The sequence below is a fragment of the Phoca vitulina genome, unplaced genomic scaffold, assembly GCF_004348235.1.
Source record: "Phoca vitulina isolate PV1807 unplaced genomic scaffold, GSC_HSeal_1.0 scaffold53, whole genome shotgun sequence".
Classification (NCBI taxonomy): domain Eukaryota; kingdom Metazoa; phylum Chordata; class Mammalia; order Carnivora; family Phocidae; genus Phoca; species Phoca vitulina.
This window is the reverse complement of record NW_022589756.1, coordinates 8,495,764-8,522,810: the sequence shown is the minus strand read 5'-3', so window position 1 is coordinate 8,522,810 and position 27,047 is coordinate 8,495,764. Positions and strand designations below refer to the sequence as shown.

Sequence of the window (27,047 nt, the reverse complement as noted above, 5' to 3'; positions counted from 1 at the left end):
ATCAACTGAGCCAGCCAGGTGCCCCTGTATTGAATATTTTTAATGCCATTTTGCAGTTCAGTAAAATAATGATTCTCAAAAGCTGTAATGAGAATGAAACAGTGACAATTTACATGGGACAGAAAAACACCACAGGTCACCATTCGTTGTTATAAATATCAAAGGTGATATAGAATAATGCTTGCTATAGATCAGGGGTTGGCAAACTACAGCCTCCAGACCAACTTTGCCACAATTCTGTTTTTGTAAATAAAGCTTTACTGGAACGTCATTTGTTTATATACTGTCTATGCCTGCCTTTGTATTACACCAGCAGAGTTAAGTAGTTTTAAAAAAATAAAAAATAAAAAATAAAATATATATATATAGCCAGCAAAGCCTAAAATATTTACTATTTGACCTTTCATAGAAAGTTTGTTATGCCCTGCTGTAGACTGTGGCAAGTACATTTTTTCTTAAAAAGGTGTTAACCATTTGGACAGCAGATATATCTACAAATAAGACTTACACTGAACTCATGACTTGGGCTATTCTGTGTAACAGAAGCCAGAATAATAGCAACTTGTAGGTTTTAATATATTTTATCCAAAAGTGCCATGTGACAGGATTTTACAACCTATACATAAAGTATTAATATTTTATTATTAATATTCTTTAATGTTTTATTTATATAATATTTTATATTTTCCTACAAGAGTTTTAGAATATATATATATTTTAAAAATTTATTTATTTGGGGCACCTGTATGCCTCAGTCAGTTAAGCGCCTGCCTTCGGCTTAGGTCATGATCCCAGGGTCCTGGGATCGAGCCCCGCATCAGGCTCCCTGCTTGCAGGGAGGCAGTTTCTCCCTCTCCTCCCTGCTCATGCTCTCTCTTGCTATCTCTCTCTATCAAATAAATAAATAAAATCTTTTAAAAAATTTATTTATTTTGAGGGGGAGGGGCAGAGGGAGAGGAAGAGAGAGTCTTATGCAGACTCCACGATGAGCATGGAGCCCAACGCAGGGCTTGATCTCACAACCCTGAGATCACGACCTGAGCTGAAAGTAAGAGCTGGATGCTTAACTGACTGCGCCATCGAGGCACCCCGATTTAGAATATATTTTTTTCAGGGAATTCCCACTCTTTTCCCGTATTATAGACACTGAACAAATTTGAGGAAATTTGGTGCTAGGAAGTCACAGACAACATATTTACCACTTTAAAAACTAGCAGCAGAAAAAAAAAGATTAGTAATACTATATATTTACCCAGAATTACTCACTGTTGCTCATGTGGGAAATGTAAAATATACCCATTTCTCCCGTGATCCTTTCATACACATTGCTGATCCCTTTCGGAATTGCATGGAAGCACTCTTATCAGAAAATGAAGCTAAAATCGTAACAAGTTAGATTTGACATTATTCTGCTATTTTTGTATTTTTCTGGATCAAGACTAGATAAATAACAGATGGGTTCCCTTGTGTGACTGAAAGAATACAAACAATATTTTTTGTTTGTTTTCTATAAAAATGATTTTTTTTTTTTTCAGAATTCTACAAATGGCTCTAAATGTGAATGTGACAGTCTCAGCTAAGCTGCTTGTATTATGGTAACATATTTCTATTATGAAACACAGGTTCTAGAATCAAAATTCCTTGGGATATAGAGCACTGAATTAGATGGATGGAAGAGATAAAAAAATGAAGAGGCACTTTAGGAAAGGAAACGTTTTCTTTTGAAAATCAATGTTTAGAAGAAAAAAGTGACGGATAGGAATGATCCTCCTTCAAACCTCAATAATTATGTACTTGCAACAACAGAATATTGAAAATTTTCTTTGTGCAAGGCACTCTACTACAAGGTTTAAATTTATTATCACATTTAATCTTCATACCCATGAGGTAGATGCTATTATATTTAACATATTATTTCTTGTGTTTTACATAAGGACTTGAGGCTCAGACTATTAGAGGCAGGACATAAACCCAGCCTATGACGTTAAAGCCCATTTTTAAACCAATATATTATATTCAAATAGTTCTCTAGAAATATTAACAATCTTTGAGACTTTAACACTTCTATAAAATGCTTTAAGCCTCTTAGAAGGCACTAAATAAACATAGGGAATTATTTTTAAAAGAAAAAAAAACAACTCCTCAAGTACCTGGAAAACTACTGTGTTCTTTAAATAATACATAAGATGGAAACATATTCTAGGAATAAACCCTACTGATTATAAGGTGTAAAATATGCATTATTCTGACAACTCAGGCTGTATTTCATAATTCTGGATTCAGGCAATAAATATTACTTTCTCAAGTATTAATTAATACATTTTAAAAAAGCATTCTTGCTAAATAAACAGTTGGTATAAAGTATTTAAAATATTTTAGAAGACTACATCAGCCCATTTTTCTTCAAATTAATTAAATACATGCAATTTGCATTAAATCCAATTAGTACTCCAGAACAATGTGATCAACTACTTCACAAACCCATTTTTTAAATATTTGAAAACTTCAGTAATATGCGAGATGACTATTAAGTAACCTTACCGATTTTAAAGCAAACATATTCAAATATTATGTTAAGTTACCTGAGGAGGCTACTGTAAGGATAACATCATTGCTTAATACACTTAAAAAACTTCTCATTAGGAATTATTATCCGAGCCTGCTAGGTATTCTTTTAGGTATTCTCAGTGATAGCAAATCTTGTTCAATTACGTGTGGATATGACTTCAAATAGGAATTTAGTATCTCTGGTGCTCAATTTACAAGTCTGTAGAAGATTCCTCTAAGGTAAAATTCTGAATTAAAACTAATATAAAAATTCTAATATTTGAATATTAAAAAATCATAAAGTAGGACAAATATTTTATGATTCCACTTATATGAAGTACCTAGACTAGCCAAATTCATAGAGACATAAAGTAGAATGATGGCTGCCAGAGGCTGGGAGGCAGGGAAGAATGGGAGTTATTGATTGATGGGTACAGAGTTTAGTTTAAGAAGATAAAAAAATTTCTGGAGGGCGCCTGGGTGGCTCAGTCGTTAAGCGTCTGCCTTCGGCTCAGGTCATGATCCCAGGGTCCTGGGATCGAGTCCCACATCGGGCTCCCTGCTCAGCGGGAAGCCTGCTTCTCCCTCTCCCACTCCCCCTGCTTGTGTTCCTGCTCTCGCTGTCTCTCTCTCTGTCAAATAAATAAATAAAATCTTTAAAAAAAAAAAAAAAAAGAAGATAAAAAAATTTCTGGAGATAGAGATGGCTGCACAACAATGTGAATGTATTTAATGCCACAGAACAATACACTTAAAAATGGTTAAAATGGTAAATCTTATCGTTATCATTTAATGGGGATATTTTACTACAATTAAAAAAGAAAAAAAATCCAACCTACGTGGCTGGCCCTATTGTTTGTCAGTGGGCTATAGATTGCTGACCCCGATACACTTTTTTTTTTTTTTTAAAGATTTTATTTATTTATTCATTAGAGACAGAGAGAGAGAGGCAGAGGGAGAAGCAGGCTCCCAAGGAGCAGGGAGCCCGATGCGGGACTCGATCCCAGGACCCTGAGATCATGACCTGAGCTGAAGGCAGATGCTTAACCATCTGAGCCACCCAGGAGCCCAACACTTTGTTAATGTGACTCTGTATAAGCCATATTATTTCTTACTGCTTCAACTTCCTCCCATTCAATTGGCAGAAATGAAGCCATACTATCTATTTCATAAGACTGTTGTGGATATCAAGTAAGATAATAGGTTTTAACCACAATGAAGTTTATACAATTAAGAGTTCATGTTTACAGCACTTTCTTCTTCTTTTTTGGGGGTGGGAGGGGCAGAGGGAGAGGGAGAAAGAAAATCTTAAGCAAACTCCCTATGGAGTCTGGTGCATAGGTGTGGAGTCTGGTGCAGGGCTCCATCCCACAACCCCGAGATCATGACCTGAGCTGAAATCAAGAATCAGAGGACACTCAACTGACTGAGCCACCCAGGTGCCCACCCCTACAGCATTTTCTTTTTTTTTTTGAACAAGCCAGATTTAAAGATTTTATTTCTATTTAATTGAGAGAGAAAGAGCAGTGAGAGAGAGAGCACAAGAGTGGGAGAGGGGCAGAGGGAGAGGGAGAAATAGACTTTCCGCTGAGCAGGGAGCCCAACACGGGGCTCGATCTGGGACCATGACCTGAGCCGAAGGCAGACGCTTAGCCACCCAGGTGCCCCTTAAACAAGCCAGATTTAATTCAACATCTATTACTTAAGCAAGATTGAAAAGCAGGAGTCACAAGGAAATTAATAGGATCACACACACAATAAAGCTTTAATTGTACCTGCACTATCTTCCAGAACAGCCTCTGAACTACTGTGCTGAAGAAAAAGGTTAATACTAACTCTGGGGGAAAAAAATACATACTGCAGGAAATTAAAAACAACAACAACGTCTGTATATGAGTATTATTAATCCATGAGGTGCTAGTGTGAAAAACAGTTCTTTCATTAGGTTTAGGAAAACTTCAATAAAAAAAAAAAAAGCTAAGCGATTTCCTAACTTGAACTAATAAAAGGTTCCCCCCAAAATAAGTAAATAAATAAATCACAAAGATGCCTGAAGCCAAGTATGGGAAACAAAATGAATGAACAATCAACATGGTTAATAAAAGATCTTTGGTTAAACTTAAAATGACTATTAAATGCACTTTAAAAATTTAGAAATACTGAAAATGCATGAGTTAACCTTTTAAGAATTTAGAAAAATGAAGCAATTCTAAGAGAAGCATTAGTAAGAAAATAAGAACAGAAATAACTGAATTAAAAAGATAATCCTCTAGCAAGATCGATCAAGGTGGGATAAAGAGAACATACGTGAGAAACAAAAAAATGGTAAAAATTTACAAAACAAAAAATATATGAATAACTTGATACTAATGTATTTGAAAAGTTAGATAAAATAATCTTCTAAAAGTAAAATTCACAAAATGCCTTTTAAGAAATAAAACACCTGAATAAAACTATTACTATTTAAGAAATTGAAATAATAGTTTAAAAAACCTAGTGTCTTCCACAACTTCTCTCTCCTAGCTTTAAAGATCCTAGGAGAGAGTTTTTTGTTTTTTTTAAGATTTTATTTATTTATTTGACAGAGAGAGAGAGAGTGAAAGCAGGAACACAAACAGGGGGCATGGGAGAGGGAGAAGCAGGCTTCCCGCCGAGCAGGGAGCCCGATGCAGGGCTCGATCCCAGGACCTTGGGATCATGACCTGAGCCAAAGGCTGACGCTTAATGCCTGAACCACCCAGGCGCCCCTAGGACAGAGTTTTTAAGAGGAGGATATACCAACCATTTCAAAGAGCAAACCTACTTACTGTAAAAATTGAGAATTAAAAAGAAAAAAAAAAACAAAACCTCACTTTATGAAGCTGTTATAACCTTGATACCCAAACTGGACAAGGACAATACAAGAAAAGAAAACATTATCACAATCTATCTTACTTACGAGTATAGAAGCAAAATCTTAAAACATAACTGGAAAGCAACGAAAAGACAAATCTGTTCTTATTTGCAGACAAGTACTTCTACAAAGAATATAGAAAAGAATTTACACACAATTAGAATAAAAGAGTTCAGCAGGGATGCTCAATATAAGATCAATATATGTATTCAATTAATGGCATTCTTGTACACCAACAATAATCAATTTAAAAACATAATAGAGAAAAGATCCCATTTACAATTGCAACAAAAACTGTAAGGTACCAGGAACAAATAAATGAATAAATACATAAATAAACAAAAAAATATTAAAACTCAGTATTACAATGATGGCAATTTCCCCCAAGTTCACTTAAAATAAAAAATAATTTCAATCAAAATGCCAACAGTGTTTTATGTTTTACATGGATAAACGGATTCTAAAATTCATATACAAAAGTGGCAAGAATGGTTAACATAATTTTGAAGAGCAAGGTAGGGGAAATGTGGATTAACACAAAGTTATAGAAATAGACCAATGGAACAAAAGAGAGAGCCTAAAAATGGAACTTGAATATGACAGAGGTTGCATTACAATTTAGATGGGCTATTTGATAAATGGTGCAGAAAGCATAGTGCTTATTCATATGAAAAATAAAATTATGTTCTTCATAATGTAGAAAAAATATATTTCAAGGGATTAGAGATATGAGTCAAAAATCAAATTTTAAAAATTGCTAGGGGCACCTGGGTGGCTCAGGTGGTTAAGCATCTGACTCTTGAGGCTCAGGTCATGACCTCGGGTCCTGGGATGGAACCCCACATCGGGCTCCTCACTCAGCACAGAATCTGCTTCAGATTCTCTCTCTCCCTCTGCCCCTCCCCCTGCTCACGCCCACTCACTCACTCTCTCAAATTAATAAATAAATCTTTATTTTTTTTTTTTTTTTTTTTAAGATTTATTTATTTATTTATTTGAGAGAGAGAGAATGAGAGAGCAAGCACATGAGAGGGGGGAGGGTCAGAGGGAGAAGCAGACTCCCTGCCGAGCAGGGAGCCCGATGCGGGACTCGATCCAGGGACTCCAGGATCATGACCTGAGCCGAAGGCAGTCGCTTAACCAACTGAGCCACCCAGGCGCCCAATAAATAAATCTTTAAAAAAAATAAATAAATAAAATAAAGCAAATAACCTAACAGAGCAATGGACAAAGTAGCAAATGAGTGAAATCACAGAATAGAAACCCCAAATGGCCAATAAACCTATGAAAACATGTTCAACCTTAAAAGGGGAATAAAAATTACTATGGCATTGAGATACTGTTTTAAAGTCTGGCAAAACTTAAAAGCCTGAGAACACCATGATGGGGAAAAATGGGAAATTCATACTCAACTGTGAGTGTAAATTAAAATAACCATGTGGTTTGATGATGGATCTTACAATGCAACAATTTCACTTTCTGGTACATACCTCATGGAAATTCTTGGACATGTGCAAGGAAGATAGATATTATAAGAACGTTCACTGCAAAATGGTTTATAACAGCAAAAAAAGTTGGAAAGTACATGTTCATAAAAGAATGAGTGAATAAATTGCAGTATATTTATATATTAGGCAGTTGAAATGAACAAATTAGTAGTACACACATAAAACTGAGTGAAAAAAAGCAAGCTACAGAATGATTTCACTTAATGGATTTTTAAAACTTGCAAATACCAAGTTTTACAGATCTGTAAATACTCAGCCACAATATAAAAATATTGGGAAGAATGAAAAACCACCATCTTTATGAGAAGGGTTACCTCTGGGGAGGGAGAGGAAAAAGAATGTGAATACCTAAGGGAACAGAGGCAGGCATCAGCTGTGTGTTTAATGATAGTTAGCCAGCCAGCAAAACAGAAAGACAGATATAATGTTAAGATTTCAAGGCAGTTTGGATATGAGTGCACAGGTGTTTGCTACGGTATTTACTATACTTCTATATATTTGAAACATTTTATAATATAAACTTCCTTAAAAGGAAACACATTTTTAAAAATGAACTAGAGGGGCCCCTAGGTGGCTCAGTAGGTTAAGCGTCTGCCTTTGGCTTAGGTCATGATCCCAGGGTCCTGGGATGGAGCCGCATCGGTCTCCCTGCTCAGCAGGAAGTCTATTTCTCCCTTTCCCTCTGCCCTCCCCCCAACGTCGTGCTCTTTCTCAAATAAATAAAATCTTAATAATAAATAAAAATGGACTAGAGCTACAGCATTAATATAAATACATCTCAAAAACTAAATGTTAAGTTAAAAAATCAAGTTACAGAAACATGTATAGTATGGTATCATTGTATTACATATTTTTGTAAAACAGTTTTTCCGCAGTTACATACATATTGGTAGGTTGTATAGACTTTCATGGGAATGGTATATTCCAAATTCAGGATGATGGTTACCTCTGGGCAGGGAGTAAGAGGAACAGGACTGGGGAAGGGTACATAGGGAGCTTCAGCCAAATCTGTAAAGATTTCTTTTAAAAGTCTGAAGCAAGGGGCACCTGGCCAGCTCAGTCATTAAAGTGTGAGACTCTTGATCTCAGGGTAGAGTTCAAGCCCCACACTGGGTGTAGAGCTTACTTAAAATTTTAAAATAAATAAATGAAAGTCTGAAGCAAATATGGCATTTGGTAAAGCTCGGTAGTGGATGGTTTTTAGAATCCCATATTTATATATATGTATGTATGTAAATAACACCAGAAACAATAATAAATGAAGAAAATGAATGAGAGTTAACATCTACTTATTATGTAGTAGGCACTCTTCTAAACGCGTGCATGTATACTAAGAACAACCCGAGGAAGTAGATTCTGCTTATTTCTAATACTATCTATTATTATTTTAATACTATTAGATTCTATTACTCATTTTACAGATGAGGAATTAAAGCAGAGAAGTGAAGCTGGCCTAAGATTATGAAGTTAGTAAATAGTGAAAGTAAGATATGAAGCCAGGATTTGTGCTCCAGAGTTTAAAGCTTAATTACCATGTTACTGTTATAATGTCATTCTCTATTCTTTTCAGTATATCATAAATAATTAATTTCCAATGTTATTTCTGTATGTTGGAAATTAAAAACACTTTTAACCCATGACCACAAAAAAAAAAAAGCATATACACACATACATATTTCTGTGCAGCTCACACTGGTTCTAAAGATGCTGAAAGAATTCTAGGAATGTCCTGAAAATAGTGGCATCCCAACTACTCTATCAATTTATATATTTGAGGTTTGGTATTTTTTAGATTGTTATTTTATAATCAAACATTATTTTTCAGTAGTCCTCAGATAATATATATCTGGAATCTTAGATAACTTATATAAAGAAGCATATGATGTAATTCAACCATCTCTTTCTCTCTCATTAGAGGCAAAATTCCATTACTTAGCTTCAGGCCTGAAAACTCATATTAAGAGTTTTTTTTTTTTTTTTTTTTTTTTTTTTTTTTTTTTTTTTTTTTTTTTATTTTTTTTTTTTTTTTAAAGATTTTATTTATTTATTTGAGAGAGAGAGAATGAGAGAGAGAGAGCATGAGAGTGGGGAGGGTCAGAGGGAGAAGCAGACTCCCTGCCGAGCAGGGAGCCCGATGCGGGACTCGATCCAGGGACTCCAGGATCATGACCTGAGCCGAAGGCAGTCGCTTAACCAACTGAGCCAAGAGTTTTTAATAAGTCATTCTGTCAAGAAATTCAATTTCAATCATTCATTTTTTCTGGTCTCTCAATATAAGTTGTTTTTTAAAAGCCCATAGCTAATACTTATACAATAATAAATTGGCATTCTCAGTCATTAAATATTTATCAGCATTGGGGTGCCTGGGTGGCTCAGATGATTAAGCTTGTCTGCCTTCGGCTCAGGTCATGATCCCAGGGTCCTGGGATCGAGCCCCACATCGGGTTCCTGGCTCAGCGGGGAGCCTGCTTCTCCCTCTCCCTCTGCCTCTCTCCCTGCTCATGCTCTCTCTCTCTCTCTCTCTCTCTCTGTGTATCTCTGTGTCTCAGATGAATAAATAAAAAAAAAATCTTAAAAAAAAATATTTATCAGCATTGATTATGTGCTAATCACATACTCCTTGTCCGTGGTACCACTGTTACCATTTCTTTTTTTTTTTTTTTTTTAAGATTTATTTATTTATTTTAGGGAGAGAGAGAGAGAGTGAGAGTGAGTGAGGGGTGTGGGAGAGGTGTGGGGCAGGGGCAGAGGAGGGAGAGGGAGAGAATTTCAAGGACACACCCCGCTGAGCACAGAGCCCACAGGGGGCTCAATCTCAACCCTGAATTCATGACCTGAGCCAAAACCAAGAGTCAGACGCTCAACCAACTGAGCCACTCAGGCACCCCTACCATTTCTTAAAAATGTCTTTTCTCCATCTACATAGCCACATTCTCAATGTTATCATCCACTAACCTATAGAATATGTATTCAAAAAATATGAAAATATGAAAAAGAAGTTCTTGCTTTCAAAGACTTCACTGTCTAGCAGGAGAAAGAGACAAACAAGAATTATCTATAATACATAAATACTTTAAAAAAGGTAATTAAACCTTAACAGTCAGGAAAGATGAAAGGATGGCTGGTGCCCTTTTAACAGCTAACCTGGAACGTGAACAGGAGACAGCAATGGAGACTGTTCTTTCGAGAAAACTTATCTTAAAAGGAAGAGAGGATGATAGCTAGGGGCACAGGTTCTAGAGAAGGTTTTAAGATAGAGAAATACTTAGCATCAACTATTCTGAACTACTTTCCTTGCTACATTCCTCTCCTAACACTAAATCCCAGTCTGGATATAAGCAAGTCACTTAACATTTCTAAGCCCGACGAGAGAGATGTTTAAGAACTCTAAATTACGAGGAAAATTGAATAAATTACCTCTAACGTTCTTTCTAGACCTAAAATTCTATGATTCTGTCACTATGATTATCTGACCTGTTTAAATTCAAAGGTAAATCATAAAATATTCAGTATGCAAAAAAGAAAAACCAAGACCAATTAAGAGATGAACTAGTTTATACAATTGCATTCTATTACTTTTGCAAAACAGTTAAAACAATTCCTCTTCTGGCCATCAGTAAAATTTTCACAAAAGACAATGCATTTTTACCAATTGGTAAAGAGCTTCTCACCCTCAAACCTGTAGACTTCTAAACAATCCCCAAGCAAACTGTTCTGTGACAACAGAAGTAAATTGCTTAAAAGCCCATAGCTTAGACTTGTAAAAGTCATCTTTTAAATGGAAGAGGTTTATAGAAACATGTATATTACATTCTTTCTACAATATATTTGTTCATTATCTTTAAAATTTTAATGTACAGGTTCATAAACAGTTTTTTTTTAAAAACTAGCTAAGATTAGATCTTCACAGTAATATGCTTTTTCACTATCACACATTCTGAAATTTAGAACAAGGTTTCCCTTACCTGATATGGACATGGAATGTGATATTCTCTGCAGCGTTCTTGTATCCATGTTGTTTCCCAGATGCCACGGTAAGCTTGTTCATAAAAGTAGCATCCAATTACAACCAAGAGTGGTACGAGATAAAGAATGCTGAAAACACCAATCCGGATCATAAACTTCACCAACTTATCTTGGTTCTCCTTTTCTAATGGAATTTCAATTCGAACTCTGTTTAGGGATATAATGCCAGCTAAGAGGAGAGAAACTCCAACTACCACATACAGGCAGAGGGGAGCAAGAACAAAATATCTCAATGCATCAACATCGTAGAGGCCAACAAAACACACGCCACTGATATTGTCACCTTCAATTTTATTCATCGCTAAAAGGATGATAGTTAGAGTTCCAGGGATGCCCCATGCACTGGCGTGAAATAGCAATGCTTTCTTCTCAATAGCTTCACTACCCCATTTTGGCACAGCTGCCAAGAACCATGTGATGGTAAGAATTACCCACCAAACACTGCCAGCCATAGTAAAAAAATAGAGTACCATAAAAAGCATGGTACAGGCTTTATTATGAGATCCTTGTGTCACTGTGGAAGCCTTATACTGTGCAGGGCTAGATGCATTGCAGGCTACTCGGTCCTCAAGCAAAAACCCAATGAAGAAAATTAATGATACCATCATGTAGCAGACAGCATAAAATATAATAGGTCTTTCAGGATAACGGAATCTTGTGACATCAATCAAAAAAGTTAAAAAAGTAAACAACGTGGCAGAGAGGCAAATGATTGAAATCAATCCTATGAAGTATCGAGCAAATGAAAGTTCTTCTCTCCTAAAGTACATATTTGGACAAGGAGGTGAACAATCACGCACGTGTAAAAAAGAATAACCAAGATCAGGATCAATTTTCAACTCTCGAGGACACCAAAAACCATAGTCCCTCTGCACTGCCACTGGAGCTCCTTCAGTAGGATCACCAGCTAAATTCAGATCCACAAGTCGAGGATATGGCTCATCACAATCTGGGAACCTAAAAAAATACAAGATGAGAACCATTTTCACTTATTGGGAAGTCTATTGATACTTAACAATTTGGATTTCCAAATTTAGCACTCATGACCTTATTCATTCTAATATCCTTGGAGTACAATTACATTAAGTAGGAATAAAGTAAATGTTGATTCTTGTTTATGGGCCATACAATTAGACTGTCCACTGTTGATCAAAAAATGATATGGTTTTATACTTAATTTAGTTTTGGCTTCAAAAACAATACTTTTTTTAAGTTTATTTATTTTTTTTAGTAATTTCTACTCCCAACATGGGGCTTGAACTCACAACCCCTGAGAACAAGAGTTGCATGCTCTTCTAACTGAGCTAGCCAGGTGCTCCAAAGAGTATTCTTTTAATTAAAATAGTCTAAAATAGCCATCAACAAGTAACACTGTATATAGAGAGTATTTAAGACACACACTTTAAAATAAGATTTTAAAATATATAGATTATTATAAAAGAAATGAATACATAGCTCTAACAAAAGAGTAGCTTTTTCTCAATCTTTAACTAGTTACCTTAGATTCAGTGGAACTTCCTTAAGCAGAAATGTTAAAAAATCTTTCCCAAATGCATAGCCCACGGTGTTTTGAATTACATTAGCAATAAAAAATTCTTATAAGTGGCTGAGTTTTTAGGTCTTTTCTTCCCATTTTATATTTGCTCCCTGCTTAGCATATTGATTAATTACAGTCCTTCTAAGGTCTCTAATGTGAACTACTTCTTTCTTACCACCCCTAATTTCTCTCCAATCCATTACATTCTCTAACTCAGTTATTCTCAAACTTTGGTGTACATAAGAAAAACTTAATATTGTTTTTAAAATAAAAGTTCAGGGGCACCTGGGTGGCTCAGTTGGTTAAGTGCCTGCCTTCGGCTTAGGTCATGATCCAGGACTCCTGGGATCAAGCCCCAAGTCGGGCTCCCTGCTCAGAGGGGAGTCTGCTTCTCCCTCTTTCTCTGCTCCCCCTCACTTGTGCTCTCTCTCTCTCTCTCTCATTCTCTCAAATAAATAAATAAATAAAATCTTTTAAAAAATAAATAAAAATAAAAATTCTTGGGGCGCCTAGGTGGCTCAGTCAGTTAAGCATCTACCTTCAGCTCAGGTCATGATCCCGGGGTCCTGGGATCGAGCCCCGTGTCGGGCTCCCCGCTCAGCAGGGAACCTGCTTCTCCCTCTCCCTCTGTCCTCTTGCTTGTGCTCTTTCTCTTGCTCTAATAAATAATAAAATCTTTAAAATAAATAAATAAGAAAATTCCTGCTTCCCACCACCACAAATCATATTACAGTATACCTGTGTGAGGGCCCAGAAATTTGCATTTTAGCAAGTCTCCAAAGGGACAAGATCTGCAGACTTGAGAAAGTATCACAGCTGCAGGACAAATAAAACGGGTTTGTGGTGCAGACATGAGTAAGGATACCATTCTCATGAACTTCTTGCATCTTCAATTGTCTTGCCTGTATCAGTTCCTAAGCCTTCAGACTCCCACTAGCTAGATGTCTAACAGTTTATATGCATCAAATAGTTTCTAAGAAACCATCGTTGATATTAAGTTTGACAAAAACATGCATAACCTTATGCTGTAGCTGATTAATCTTTTATTTTCTAATATAATCCATTTTCTTCACTGGACTTGGAATTATAAATCTAAATGAGAGAAACTTATTGCATTTAAGCATTTGTTTATATCCTGCAGTATGTCAGGCATTAAACATAAAAAGACAAAAAACCAGGCTTTCTATCCTGCAGTCTAAAAGGAGATACAAACTTGTAAATACAAAATTCAGCAGTGGGATATATGAACAAACAAACTCTATATAAAGTATAAAAATAATACAAAGGATTAATTCTTCCAAAGGATGAGATTATGAAAGACTTCATAAAATAAGACCCTCAAATACAGGATTTTGAGTCAGTATTTGACAGTTCCGGTGGTATGCCAATCAGTATTCTAGCAAGAAATGCAAGCAATGGCAAAGAGATTTGAACAGGGTAGTTTAATATTGCTGGAGCATGAAGTGGGCATGACTTGTGACAGGAGATCAGGTCGGAGAGATAAGCATGTTGCAGAAGACAGACAGAGAGAACAGTGATACAAAATTTAAAACCATGTAAAGTTATACTTTATGCTTTTATGGCTGTGTTTGTATACCCAATTGCCACTCAATATATATATACTTCACTCTATAACCTTTCCAAAAACCAAACTCTTGATTTCTACTCCTTAAGTTTCCCCATTTCCATAAGTGGTAATTCCATTCTTCTAGTTGCTCAGGCCAAAAACCTTGGGGTCATCCTTGAAATCCTTTCCCTCTAATACATACCTCACAATCTACCAGCAATTTCTATCATTGTACCTTATGACATATCTTCTCATTTCCTCCACTGCCTCTGTGCAGTTTGAGCCTAATATTAATACCTCTTCCCTGAACTTCTGGAGTGTCTCCCAATTGATCTCCATTTCCACACAGCAGTCAGTGATCCTTTACAGACATGCCACTCCTGTGCTCATGATCATGTCTCTCCTACTCTAAGTCCTCTAATGCTTTCCCACCTCACTAAGAGTCAAATCCAAATTCCGTATCAGAGCTACAAAGACCCTACGGCCAGTATTTTTCTGATCTGATATCCTTCCATTCTCCCTAACTTACTTGGCTCCAGATTCTCTGGTTCCCTTGTTCTTTGACTAATCCAAGCATGCTTCCATTTCAAAGCAGTTGCACTAACTGCTGTTTCCTATGCCTAGGTTATTCTTCCTTAGATATCTGGATCATTTGTTTCTCATTTCGTTAGGGTCCCTACTCTAATGCCTCTTTATCAAAAAGGCCTTCCCCAATATCACCATAGAAAAGAGTCCTTCTGCTTCCACCCAACCCTATTCTTTTTCTTATTAGCATTCATTACCATCTGGCATTATCTATTTATTTGTTCTCTCTCCCACCACTACTAGAATTTTAGTTCCATAAGAACCAACACTATATTTTGTTCACTACTTATCTTTAGCATCTAGACTAATGCCTAACACACAGGACACATCCAATTAATATTTGTTGAGTTAATGATTGTTGAATAAACATATTCATATAGACCTAACCCAGGTAATTAGAAAGATGACTAGGAGCAGTGTCAAAATGGGAGCAGAGATATTAGTTGATTCAAATAATATCAGAATTAAAACCAGATAAGGCAGGGGCACCTGGCTGGCTGAGTTGGTAGAACATGTGACTCTTGATCTCCAGGTTCTAAGTTCGAGCCCCATGTTGGGTGTAGAAATTACTTAAAAAAAATAAAACATCTTAAAAAGAAATAAAGCTAGTTAAGGTTGTGGGAATGAGACAGATATGAAATTAGTTAGATAAAAGCAATACAGTTTGTAACTGATTGGATGTGGGAGCTAAGGTCAATGAAGGAGGAACAGAAGGTGACTTACAGAGAATTAAAAAATGAGCAAAGGAAAATCAATGTTAGACATGTTGAAATTGAGGTATTTGAGACAAATGCAGGCTAGGATTTCCAATGGCTGCTAGATATGCAGATTTGGAACTCAGCAAGAAGATGTCAAAGCTATAGATTTAGGTGTAGGAGTCAGCAGCAAATGAGTAAGAGTTAAAATGAGTGAGATGAGATCATCCTGGGAAAGCACAAAGAATCAAAAAGAATAGGAACAGAACTCTGGAAAGCACCAATACTCAAGGGGTAGTAAGAGGAAGAGGATCCAAAAAAAGAAATTAAGAATAATTGGTCTGAGAAATAGCAGACCAGAATAGTTCACATATGATGGCTTAAATGATTTTCATGAAAAGAGGGCAAGCTGAGGTTGAGGAGAATTAGTATGAAATATAGAATAAAGGTGAAATATGGGTTTGAAGTGAGTGATACAGATTTGACAGAGGTGCTGAGAGGAATAAACAGAGATTATTCTGTTGACCAATCTGGAAATTTGCCAAAGACAAACAGCAAACAGAACTGCTACGATTGACATCTTAAATATATAGCACAATTAATTTGTAAGAAATGGGTTGAATCAATCCAGTTGGAAATCTGAACAAGTTCAGTAGAAGGAATGAGTTGAAATTGCTAGCAAGAGTGTCATTTCAAGTGATAGACCACAAAGCTTAAGTAAGGAAATAAATGAGATTAGGAAGAGGGATATTAGGAGAGGGGAAAAAAAACCCCAAAGTCTTGGAGTGTCCAGGTAGTTCAAGAGCAATAGGAACAAGAATAGGAGAGATGTGGAAGAATGAAAGGTTGTTATAAAAGACCGGTTTGCCAGAATTTAAGGTTTCATAGTTAGTCAATGCCAGGCAACAGTGAGGACATAAAACAGATTTAATCCCATCAAAATAATGAATATGATAATGAGATTTCTATACTTGTATATAAACTATTAATATAAAAAGACCACTAAATAATGGGAGTTAGCTACAAGAAACATAAAATAGAGTTCCTGCCCAAGTAATTCATAACTGTTATTATAAACACCAAGAAATTAACAGACTTCTAAAAGAGGGGCTGTAAACACTTCCACATGTTTGGGGATAAAGTGGATGAATGGTTACATGGGACTAGATAAGGAAACATGTTAAACAGGTGGGAAATAGAGTAGACAAATACGAGAAAGCAAAATGTCAGTGAACTGACTATAAGAAACTGATATGTTTTATTTCTGAAGTTTTTCCAAATGCCAAATGAGAGTAACAACACCTGCTTTTTACCCACCTCCAAGGGCTATTTTTAGATGACAAAATTAATTTTAATATGAAGGAGAAAAAATGTTCATTGCAGCATTACTGATAACAGCAAACACCCAGAAATAACTTAAATGACCATCAATAGGAAATGGTTAAGTAACTATGGAATATTAATATAGTACTCCATTACGTAGCAATTAAAAGGAATGAACCAAACCTACAGATATAAATATACATATATTTTTAAATTTTAATGTTGTTTATAGATCTGTATATATGTAGTAAGAGTATAAAAACAAATATAGAAATGATTAACAACATAGTCAACATAATTATTACCTCATCTCTGGGGAGGAAAGAAGGGAATGAAATCAAGATGGGTACCAAGGAAGGAACTTTCAGCTCTACCTGTATTATTTCTTAAAAAAAAAAAAGTGACTAATCCAAGTATCACAAAATGTTAAGACTGGATAAAGTTAGACAACAATAGTACATATGCATTTATCTTATCATTCCTTATTTCTGAAACATTTCACAATACAAAAAGGTACATTATTATATTAGAAATATAGTATTACTCTATACATTATTACTAACAATAAACATTCTCTCATATAAATCTATAAGACTGTCTAGTAAACATCCTCAAATCTTTAGGAAATGCTTATAATCTATATTTTGGAAGTGATCTGAAAAGTATCTGACATTTCCTAATTCTGGTTTGTTAATTCATGACAAAAAAAGAGTTGACAGAACTACTTTAGTCATTAACACGTCTAAATCATACAGATATTTAATTTCCACTAAGTCATCATTAAAGACATTTAATGCTGAGGTAATGAATGATTATTTTCTTCTCTATATTTTCTAATTGCATTACTAATAGCATTACTTGTATAACCAGAAAATAAATTTTTTGACGGAAGAAAAATCAACTTTATGTCTTGATTGTTTTTCTTAATTCTTTTAAAAATTTCTTCATTGAAATGTTTTTTCCTTTTCTATCTTTTCATTTAGTGATTTCAAGTTCCTAAGGAAATGAACAATTCTGAGGCCATGAAACTGCTGTTCAAAATTAAGATTAATACATACTTCAAAAAAAGTTTTGAAAAACTGATGAATTAGAGAACAAGTAATTTTAAACATACTGTAGCATTAAGTAATGATCCATGAAAATCTATGATTTTCGCACCTACTGCATTCCATATCTTCAGGCCAAGGAACACCAAACATCTCCATGAGCTCCGAACACTCACTGTAAGCCCGCTGACACAGCCTACGACAGGGAAGTGTGACACGTCCATATTCCATACAAATAGGAGCATAGAGTGCACAAAGAAATGGCCGAAAATCCCGAGAACAATCCAGATTCACCATTGGGTGGAATGGCTAGGAAAAAGTTAAAATTGAATAATTAGAGAAAGAATTGTATACAAGTTAAAGCTTCCAAAATAGAATATTACAATATTCTTTTTTTTTCCATTTTAAAAATTTCTGAAGGCTATTAAAATTTCTGAAGGAAAGTTTTTGGTTTTTGAAACAAAATCCTCTTCTATATCCCTAAAGATTCTGAATTGATTAAGACTGAGGTGTATTTCAGAAACTATATGTGTATTTTATTAGTTAGAGGTGATATTAATGAAGAGGCAGGACTGAGAATCACAGTATGATCCATTTTACATAGGAAAGAAAATCCATAAAAGATATGTGCCAAATGCTCAAAGTGATTATTGCTTGGTGACAGGATTATAAGAGATTTTAATTCTCTTCCTTTTATGTATTTCAATTTCTACATTTTCTTCAACTAACAAGTATCAACAGGAGAGAGCAGACAAAATGCTAAAAGAGGAAAGGGAGTGGGAGTGGAGGAAGAGAAGTAGTTATACATAGCAGTAGTTATTTTGAGAGTGAGGGAGAGGGAAGGATCTCTCACATTTGTCTCATATCTTCCTGTTCTTGTTACATTAAAAAAAATTTTTTTAAACTGATATCACATGACATAAACAGAACTAACACTGTAAACTGATACTAAGGAAACAAAAGGAGAAAATAGTGGCCCCAGACATAAAACCATGCTTAAATAATCATTATAACCACAGGAATAGATCAAATATCCCAATAAGTATGCATCTGAGTTTTTTACTATTAAATATTTTTTCACTTATTTATATAATAGTTTCAGAATCATTGCTGATTTTGATCTGGTAACAGATATTCTCACCACTAAGCCTTTCTATTGAGTAAGAATCAATCAATTTTTACATTGATATATAATATTTTCCAAAGGCCTCCTATACAAGATGCAGTCAGAAAACCAAGAGTCACTTAAAGAAACTGAGTTAACTGTATAATGGACATGGTACCCAACATATAACAATAAACTATATGTGACCATCACTCCCAAGGATGAAGGAGTAGCTTGTGTTAAACCAATGTTTCCATCAAGAACAATTTTAAAATATAGAAAAACAGTTTTAAAACATCTATTTAAAGCTACTGAAGAACTGTTGAAGCAAAACAACTAGAGAGACCAAGAATATAGAGAGTAGGAAACATGGAAAGGGGCCTGATAAGTGCAGCTGCTTTTCCAAGGAGGCTTTCATTGAATCTGGGCATAAGGCAAGAGGCTGAGAATCAAGCTTTGACTAGGCTGGTGCTAGAAACCAGCACAGCTTTGGTGGTCTTACAAGGCCACAGACAAAATTCAAAATGAAAGGAGTAAGACGTAGGTGAGAAGGGGAAGTGCCAAGGATTGAGTCTGACACAGAGCCAATTTTCCCTTCAAGAAATCTGAAAATTCTGAAGCTGCATGAGGAAGGAGCTAAGAAGCTAAGCAGAAAGCCTCTGAAAAGCAGAGTGGAGATTTTGGTAGTTTTATCATACTGAGGAAACATGGATTACAGTTCAAGTCCTACCAGGGGAACTGAACATACCAGACTCTCAGCTGGAAGCCTCTGAATAGCTACACCCTAGTTGCAGTGGCAAATCAGAAGGAGGCAGAGACCTACCAAAAGTGTAACCCTGCCTCAACTCAGCTCAGGCCCTGATGGAATTAAGGTGATCCACCATTTATCTGCTAATTAGAAGAAAGGGTGAACTTTCTCTGGAGTAATAGAACATCATCTGGAACCTCACCAACATTTCGTAATGTCTAACACTAAAAAAAAAAATTACTAGGTATTTCAAGAGACAGGACCATATGGGGTGTCTGGGTGGCTTAGTTGGGTCAGCCTTTGGCTCAGGTCATGATCTCAGGGTCCTGGGATCCGGCCCCCCATGAGGCCTTCTGCTCAGCGGGGAGTCTGTTTCTCCTTCTCCTTCTGCCCCTTCCCACCTGGCTCATGTGCACTCTCTCTCTCTCCCCTCAATCTCTCTCTCTTTCTCTGTGTGTCAAATAAATAAATAAAATCTTTTAAAAAGAGAGAGAGAGAGGAGACAGGACCATATGATTAAAACCAAGAAAAAAAATTACAACGTTTTGGTGATCCAGCTATTGAGCTTAAAATACAAGACTGTATATAACTATGTCAAATATGTTCAAGAAAATAACAATGAAGAATTTCGGAATCAAGTGGAAATTTTGTAACTGAAATATACAATTGGAATTAAGAACTCATTAGATTTATCAGAAGACAGAATTGGCAAAACAAAAAACAAAGCAATAGGAAATATCCAAACAGAAGCACACAGACCGAGAAATACTGAAAAATACATTAAAAAAACATAAGAGGGGCGCCTGGGTGGCTCAGTTGGTTAAGCGACTGCCTTCGGCTCAGGTCATGATCCTGGAGTCCCGGGATCGAGTCCCACATCGGGCTCCCTGCTCAGCAGGGAGTCTGCTTCTCCCTATGACCCTCCCCCCTCTCATGTGCTCTCTCTCTCTCAAATAAATAAATAAATAAAATCTTTAAAAAAAATAAAAATAAATAAATAAATAAATAAATAAACATAAGAGACATGTGAAACGTGGGAAAGCCTAAGATATACATAACTGGAGTCTTAAAAGGTGGGGAGAAAGAGAATGGGCAGAGGCACTATATAAAAATATGATGACTGAGAATTTTCTAAAACTAATTGAAGATAACAATCTACAGATTCAAAATCTTCTGCAAACCCCAAAAAGGATAAATATAAGAAAATCACATCTAGGCAAATGTTAAATTGTTGAAAACTAAAGAAAAATATCTGAAAAGCAGCCAATGGGGGGGCAGGGAGATAATTTACCTTTAACAGAGCAACAGTTAACACTCAGAGCTGACTTTGGAAAACTATAAAACAATAGAATGACTTACTTAAAGAGCTAAGGAAAAATAACTGCAAACTTATAAGTCTATAGCCAGCAAAAACATCCTTCATAAATGAAGGCAAAATAAAGACATTTTCAGACAGACAAAAAAATCAGTCACCAGCAAAGCTGCACTCAAGTGTTCTTCAGGCAGAAGGAAGATGATCAAAGATGAAAACTCAAAAGTACTTAAAAGCAACAAAAGGGGTGAATATGTGGGAAAATATAAACGAATACCCCCTGTACCAATAAAAAATAATAATGTCTTAAAATACATACAAAACACATATATATATATTTTAAGATTTTATTTATTTATTTGACAGGGAGAGAGAGATAGTAAGAGAGAGAGAGCACAAGCAGGGGCAGCAGCAGGCAGAGGGAGAGGGAGAAGTAGGCTCCTTGCTGAGCAAGGAGCCCGATGTGGGGCTCAATCCCAGGACTCTGAGTTCATGACCTGAGCTGAAGGCAGACACTTAACCAACTGAGCCATCCAGATGCCCCCAAAACACAGGTATATTAATATGCATAATAATAAAATGGAAAAGATGGGAGGCCAGAGGGAACACTAATGGGGTAGTGGTTAAAATAATGATTTTATTAAGAGTATTATAAGTCATAGGTACATATCATAATTTCTAGGGTAAACAATAAAAGAATGCACAATGAGGTAAAACAGAGGGAAACAGTAGAACACAAAAGGAGACAAGATCGGAGAGAAAAAGAAATGCAAAACAGTTTGGACACATTGAAATCAAATAGTAAGATAGTAAATATTAGCCCAAGTACAACAGTAATTACATTAGATATACATGGATTAAAAACTCTAAGTAAGGGGTGCCTGGGTGGCTCAGTTGGTTAAGTGTCTGCCTTCGGCTTGGGTCATGATCCCAGGGTCCTGGGATCGAGCCCCATGTCGGGTTCCCTGCTCTTTTGGGGAGCCTGCTTCTCCCTCTCCCTGCCGCTCCCCCGGCTTGTTCTCTCTCTGTCAAATAAATAAGTAAAATCTTAAAAAAAAGAAAAACAACTTTAAAAAAGACTAAGAGTTTTGGACTACGTAAAAACAAAAACAAAAACACTATGCTGTTTACAAAGACACATTTTTCAATATAAAGAAACAGGTTAAAAGTAAAAGAAAGGTAAACGGTAATGCAAGAACTAACCAAAAGAAAGAGTAGATTTTATGACAAGAAGTGTTCCCAGAGATAAAGGGCATTTCATAAGACAAAAGAATCAATTCACCAATACTAAAAGGTAGATCTAAACATATATAGACCACTTAACATAGCTTCAAATTATTTTAATTAAAAATAGACAAAACTAAAAGGGAAAATGTACAAAGCCACACTCCGAGTGAGAGATTGATACACTTCTCTCAGTAAGCGACAGAAGAGCAAGACAAAAATTCTGTAAGAATACAGAAAATCTAAACAAGCCAATTACAAATTTGATCTAAATAACATTTATAATCATGATCTCTAACAATGACTGGATCCTATTTAACAGACACATGGAATCTTTATCAAAATTGGCCATATTCTAGATCCTAAAGCATGCCACAACAAACTTGAGAGAATTTAAATCAGTCACAGAAAGTTCTATGACTAAAATGTAAGTAAGGTATAAATCAATTACAGAAAAAGCCCAAACCCAACTGCTTGAAAATTTGGAAATTAGACAACAAACTCCTAAATAACCCATAATTAACAAAGGGAATCGTAAGAGAAATGTAAGTTATATATATAATTATATAGATTATATAATCTATGTATAAATGTAAATAAAGACAAATATCAGCAAAAGCTGTACTCAGAGAAAATTTACAATCTGATATACACATATCAGAAAATAAGAAAGCCTGGGGTGCCTGGGTGGCTCAGTCGTTAAGCTTCTGCCTTGGGCTCAGGTCATGATCTCAGGGTCCTGGGATCAAGCCCCGCATCGGGCTCCCTGCTCAGTGGGAAGCCTGCTTCTCCCTCTCCCACTCCCCCTGCTGGTGTTCCCTCTCTCGCTGTGTCTCTCTCTGTCAAATAAATAAATAAAATCTTAAAAAAAAAAGAAAAGAAAATAAGAAAGCCTGAAAATAATCAATGACTTAAGCTCCATCTTAAGAAGCTAGAAAAAGAATGGCCAAACTTAGGGATGTATAAGGAAGGCAATAACAAGAAAAGAAACAAATTGAATTATCAATATCAGGAATGAAGGAGAGAACATCACTAGAAAAATAATGTAGATACTATAAATAATAAATTTGAGGGGTGCCTGGGTGGCTCAGTTGTTAAGCATCTGCCTTCGGCTCAGGTCATGATCCCAGGGTTCTGGGATCGAGCCCCGCATCGGGCTCCCCGCTCCGTGGGAAGCCTGCTTCTCCTTCTCCCCCTCCCCCTGCTTGTGTTCCCTCTCTTGCTGTGTCTCTTTCTGTCAAATAAATAAAATCTTAAAAAATAAATAAATAAATAAATAAATTTGACATGATGAAATGAACAAATGCCTTGGGGAAAAAAATCACAATTTACCAAAACTCATAAAAGTTTATCTTCTATCGACAAGGAAATTTAATCCATTATTAGAAATGATTCCCCCCAAAGAAAACTCTAGGCTAAGATGGCTTCACTAGAAAAATCTGTCAAACATCAAATCAAGAAGTCGCAGTAATCTCACACAAACTCTTCCTAAAAAAGGGGAAAAAGGAACCTTTCCCAATTCGTCTAATGAAATCATCCTAATTTTTATAACAAAACCCAACAGGAACTATCTAAGAAGAAAAATTATTCCTCATGATCATAGATATAAAACTTATATCAGTAAATTAATCCAGAATATGTAAAAAAGGAGTAATACACCACACCAAATGAACTTTTTTCCCTAAGGATAGAACACTGATTAACATCTGAAAAACCAGTTAATGTAATTAATGGCATTAACAGAAAAGGGGGGAAAAATCACATGATCCACTAATAATATAGATGTAGTAAAAGTATTAGATGAAATTCAACCCCGATTTATTATGAAAACTCTTTGCAGAGTAAGAAGAAATTTCCTCAAATCTTCTGGAAAGTACATACATCAAACCACAGCAAACCTCATACTTGGTGGAAAATTACTGAAAGCTTCCCAAAATCAAGGATGAGGCAAAAGTACCTGTCATCAACATCTTATTTAACACTGTACTGAAAGTCCTCACCAGGGCAGTAAGAAAAGAAAAAGAAATAAAAGGTAAAAGAATTAGAAGGAAAGAAATACAAAAATTAAAGGTACATGGATCAGAAAGAAAGAAACTATCATTATTCATAGATGACTTGTGTTCCAGTTACCAAACTTTTATCTCTCTGTTCCAAATTCACCCCTCAATACCTGCTCTATGATAATCGATGGGATTCATTCACCATTTCTCCTTTACAGTAAGCATGAGTTTAAACTTTCTCAACAAAGAGTGTTGGAGGAAGACTGCAGGGCAAAAGGGCTTCCTTGTTGGTTGTGGTTGCTGCACAGTCAGGCAGCAGTGCAAATGTAGTATCTATGATGCTCTGTCCCACCATGTGCCCAGAAAGGCCTCTTAGTAGCCTCACAATCACAGCATAGCTTGGTGACCCCCTTCCTGCAGCCCTTCCAATGTGGACATTGGATGCTTGAGGCCTTCTACCTGCAGCACTGCCCTGACTCCCTCTTTTTGCTCCATCACCAGCTAACACTTGCCCATGTCCTGAAGACTTGCTTCCTCCTTGCCCAGCAAGTATGGACCAGCTCTGGCCCAGCCAACCCAGTGAATTTCTCTGCCATCCATTGAGCTGCGACTACATCACCTATAATTAAGGTCTGAGCCTTGGTGTCTGGTTTTCCCTTCCAAGACTGTCCCCCTCTGCCCTAGAGAACCCTGTTGAGCTCTCTATCTTATAAATACTCTCCTATACTAGCTTATTAATTCTTTCCTTGTTTAAATCATTGAGTGCTTCTGTCTTCTAATAGAACCAGACTAATAAAATCTGTTACAAAGAAAATCCAAGATAATCTATAAACCATTAGAATAAATGAATTTACCAAGAACACTGGATACAAAATTAATTAAGACAAAATTCATCTGTATTTCTACATTCCAGGAATATATTAAATGAAATTTTAAAATATCACCAATAGAAAAGGAAACTAAGAAAAAATTCCATTTTTAAGAGCATCAAAAAGAAAGCATAGCATCCTATACCTAGGAATAAAGTTAACCAGTGTGGTGCAAGACAGAAAACGATAAAGTATTACTGAAAGAAACTGAAGAAGACCTAATAAATAGACATCCATATTCATGGATTAAATGGCAATGTTATTGGTGATACTCCCTAACATGATCTACAGATTCAATCTCAAATAAGAGCTGGCTCTTTGAAACTACCAATAAAATTGATAAGTTTCTGACAAGACTTTTAAAGAAAAAGGAAAAACACAAATTACCAATATCAAGAATAAAAGAGAAGATGTCACTGAGGCTCTGTAGGCATTAAAAAGACAATAAGGGAATATTACAAACAACTCTATGCACATAAACTAGACACCTTAGATGAAGTAGACCAATTCCTCAAAGGCAGACTACCAAAACTCACCCAAGAGGAAACTATCTGATAATCTAATAGTCCTGTAACTACTAAAGAATTTGAATTTGTGGTTAAAAACCTCTAGAAAAAGAAATGTCCAGGTCAGATGGTTTCATAGATAAAATCTAACAACATTTAAAGAATAATTAACACCAATTCTAAACAATCTCTTCAAGAAAATAGCAAAGAAAGGAACACATCCCAACTAATTCTTTGAAGCAAGGGGTGCTCAATGTTAAAACCAAACAAAAATAATACAAAAGAAGAAAACTACAGACTATTCCTCATGAACATAAATGTAAAGTCCTTAAAATAGTAGCAAAGCAAATCCAAATATATATTAAAAGCATTATATATCACAACCTAATAGGGTTTGCTCCAGAAATTCAAGGCTGGTTCAATATTCAAAAGTGAATTAATGTAATCTATATTAACAGGCTAACAGAAAAATCACATTAACATATCAAATGATGCAGAGAAAGCACTTATGATTTTAACTTTTCAAAGAATTAGAAATAGAGGGTAACTTCCTCAACTTGATAAAGAGCATCCACAAACACCCTACAGCTATCATAATTAATGGCAAAACATGGATGTTTACCCCTAAGATTGGAAATAAGGGAAGGATGTCTGCTCTTACCACTCTTATTCAACATGGTACTGGAAATCCTGCCAACACACAATAAAGCAAGAAAAGGAAAGAAAAGGTATAGAGATTGGAAAAAGAAATAAAACTGTTCCTATTTGTAGTTAACATTACTGTCTACATAGAAAATCCCAAGTTGGGGCGCCTGGGTGGCTCAGTCATTAAGCGTCTGCCTTCGGCTCAGGTCATGATCCCAGTGTCCTGGGATCGAGCCCCGCATCGGGCTCCCTGCTCTGCGGGAAGCCTGCTTCTCCCTCTCCCCTCCCCCTGCTTGTGTTCCCTCTCTCACTCTGTCTCTCTCTGTCAAATAAATAAATAAAATCTTAAAAAAAAAAAGAAAATCCCAAGGCATCTACAAAGAACACCTCCTTGAATTAGTGAGTTCTGCAAGACTGCAGGATATAAGAAAAACATACAAAAAAAACCCCAACTCTATTTTTTTTTTTTAAGATTTATTTGTCCATTTTGAAAGAAGAAAGAGGGAGAGAGAGCACACATGAGCTAGGGGGAGGGGCAGAGGGAAAGAATCCCAAGCAGACTCCCTGCTGAGTGCAGAGTCAGTCAAGGAGCTCAATCCCATGACCCAGAGATCATGACGAGCCAAAATCAAGAGTCGGATGTTTAACTCACTGAGCCACACAGGCACCCCAACGCTATTTCTTTTCTTTTCCTTTTTTTTAAGATTTTATTTATTTATTTGAGAAAGAGATAGAGAGAGCACAAGCAGGGGGCGGGGCAGAGGGAGAGAGAGAAGGAGGCTCCCCACTGAGCACAGAGCCCCACGCAGGGCTCCATCTCAGGACCCAGAGATCACAGTCTGAGTCAAAGTCAGATGCTCAAATAACCGAGCCATCCAGGTGCCCTGGCCTAACTCTACTTCTATATAAAA

The 27,047-nt window shown here is 36.0% G+C and overlaps 1 protein-coding gene across 1 annotated transcript in view; it reads right to left on the bottom strand.

Moving 5' to 3' along the window:
• FZD3 (frizzled class receptor 3) overlaps positions 1-27,047 on the bottom strand; it is a 107,613-nt gene that overhangs the window by 57,801 nt on the left and 22,765 nt on the right. Inside the window, exons 3-4 of the mRNA XM_032388991.1 lie at positions 17,840-18,036; positions 10,914-11,931 (exon numbers count right to left, since the gene is read on the bottom strand). Of these exons, the coding sequence (XP_032244882.1) occupies positions 10,914-11,931; positions 17,840-18,036 (1,215 nt within the window). The remainder of the gene's footprint in view (positions 1-10,913; positions 11,932-17,839; positions 18,037-27,047) is intronic.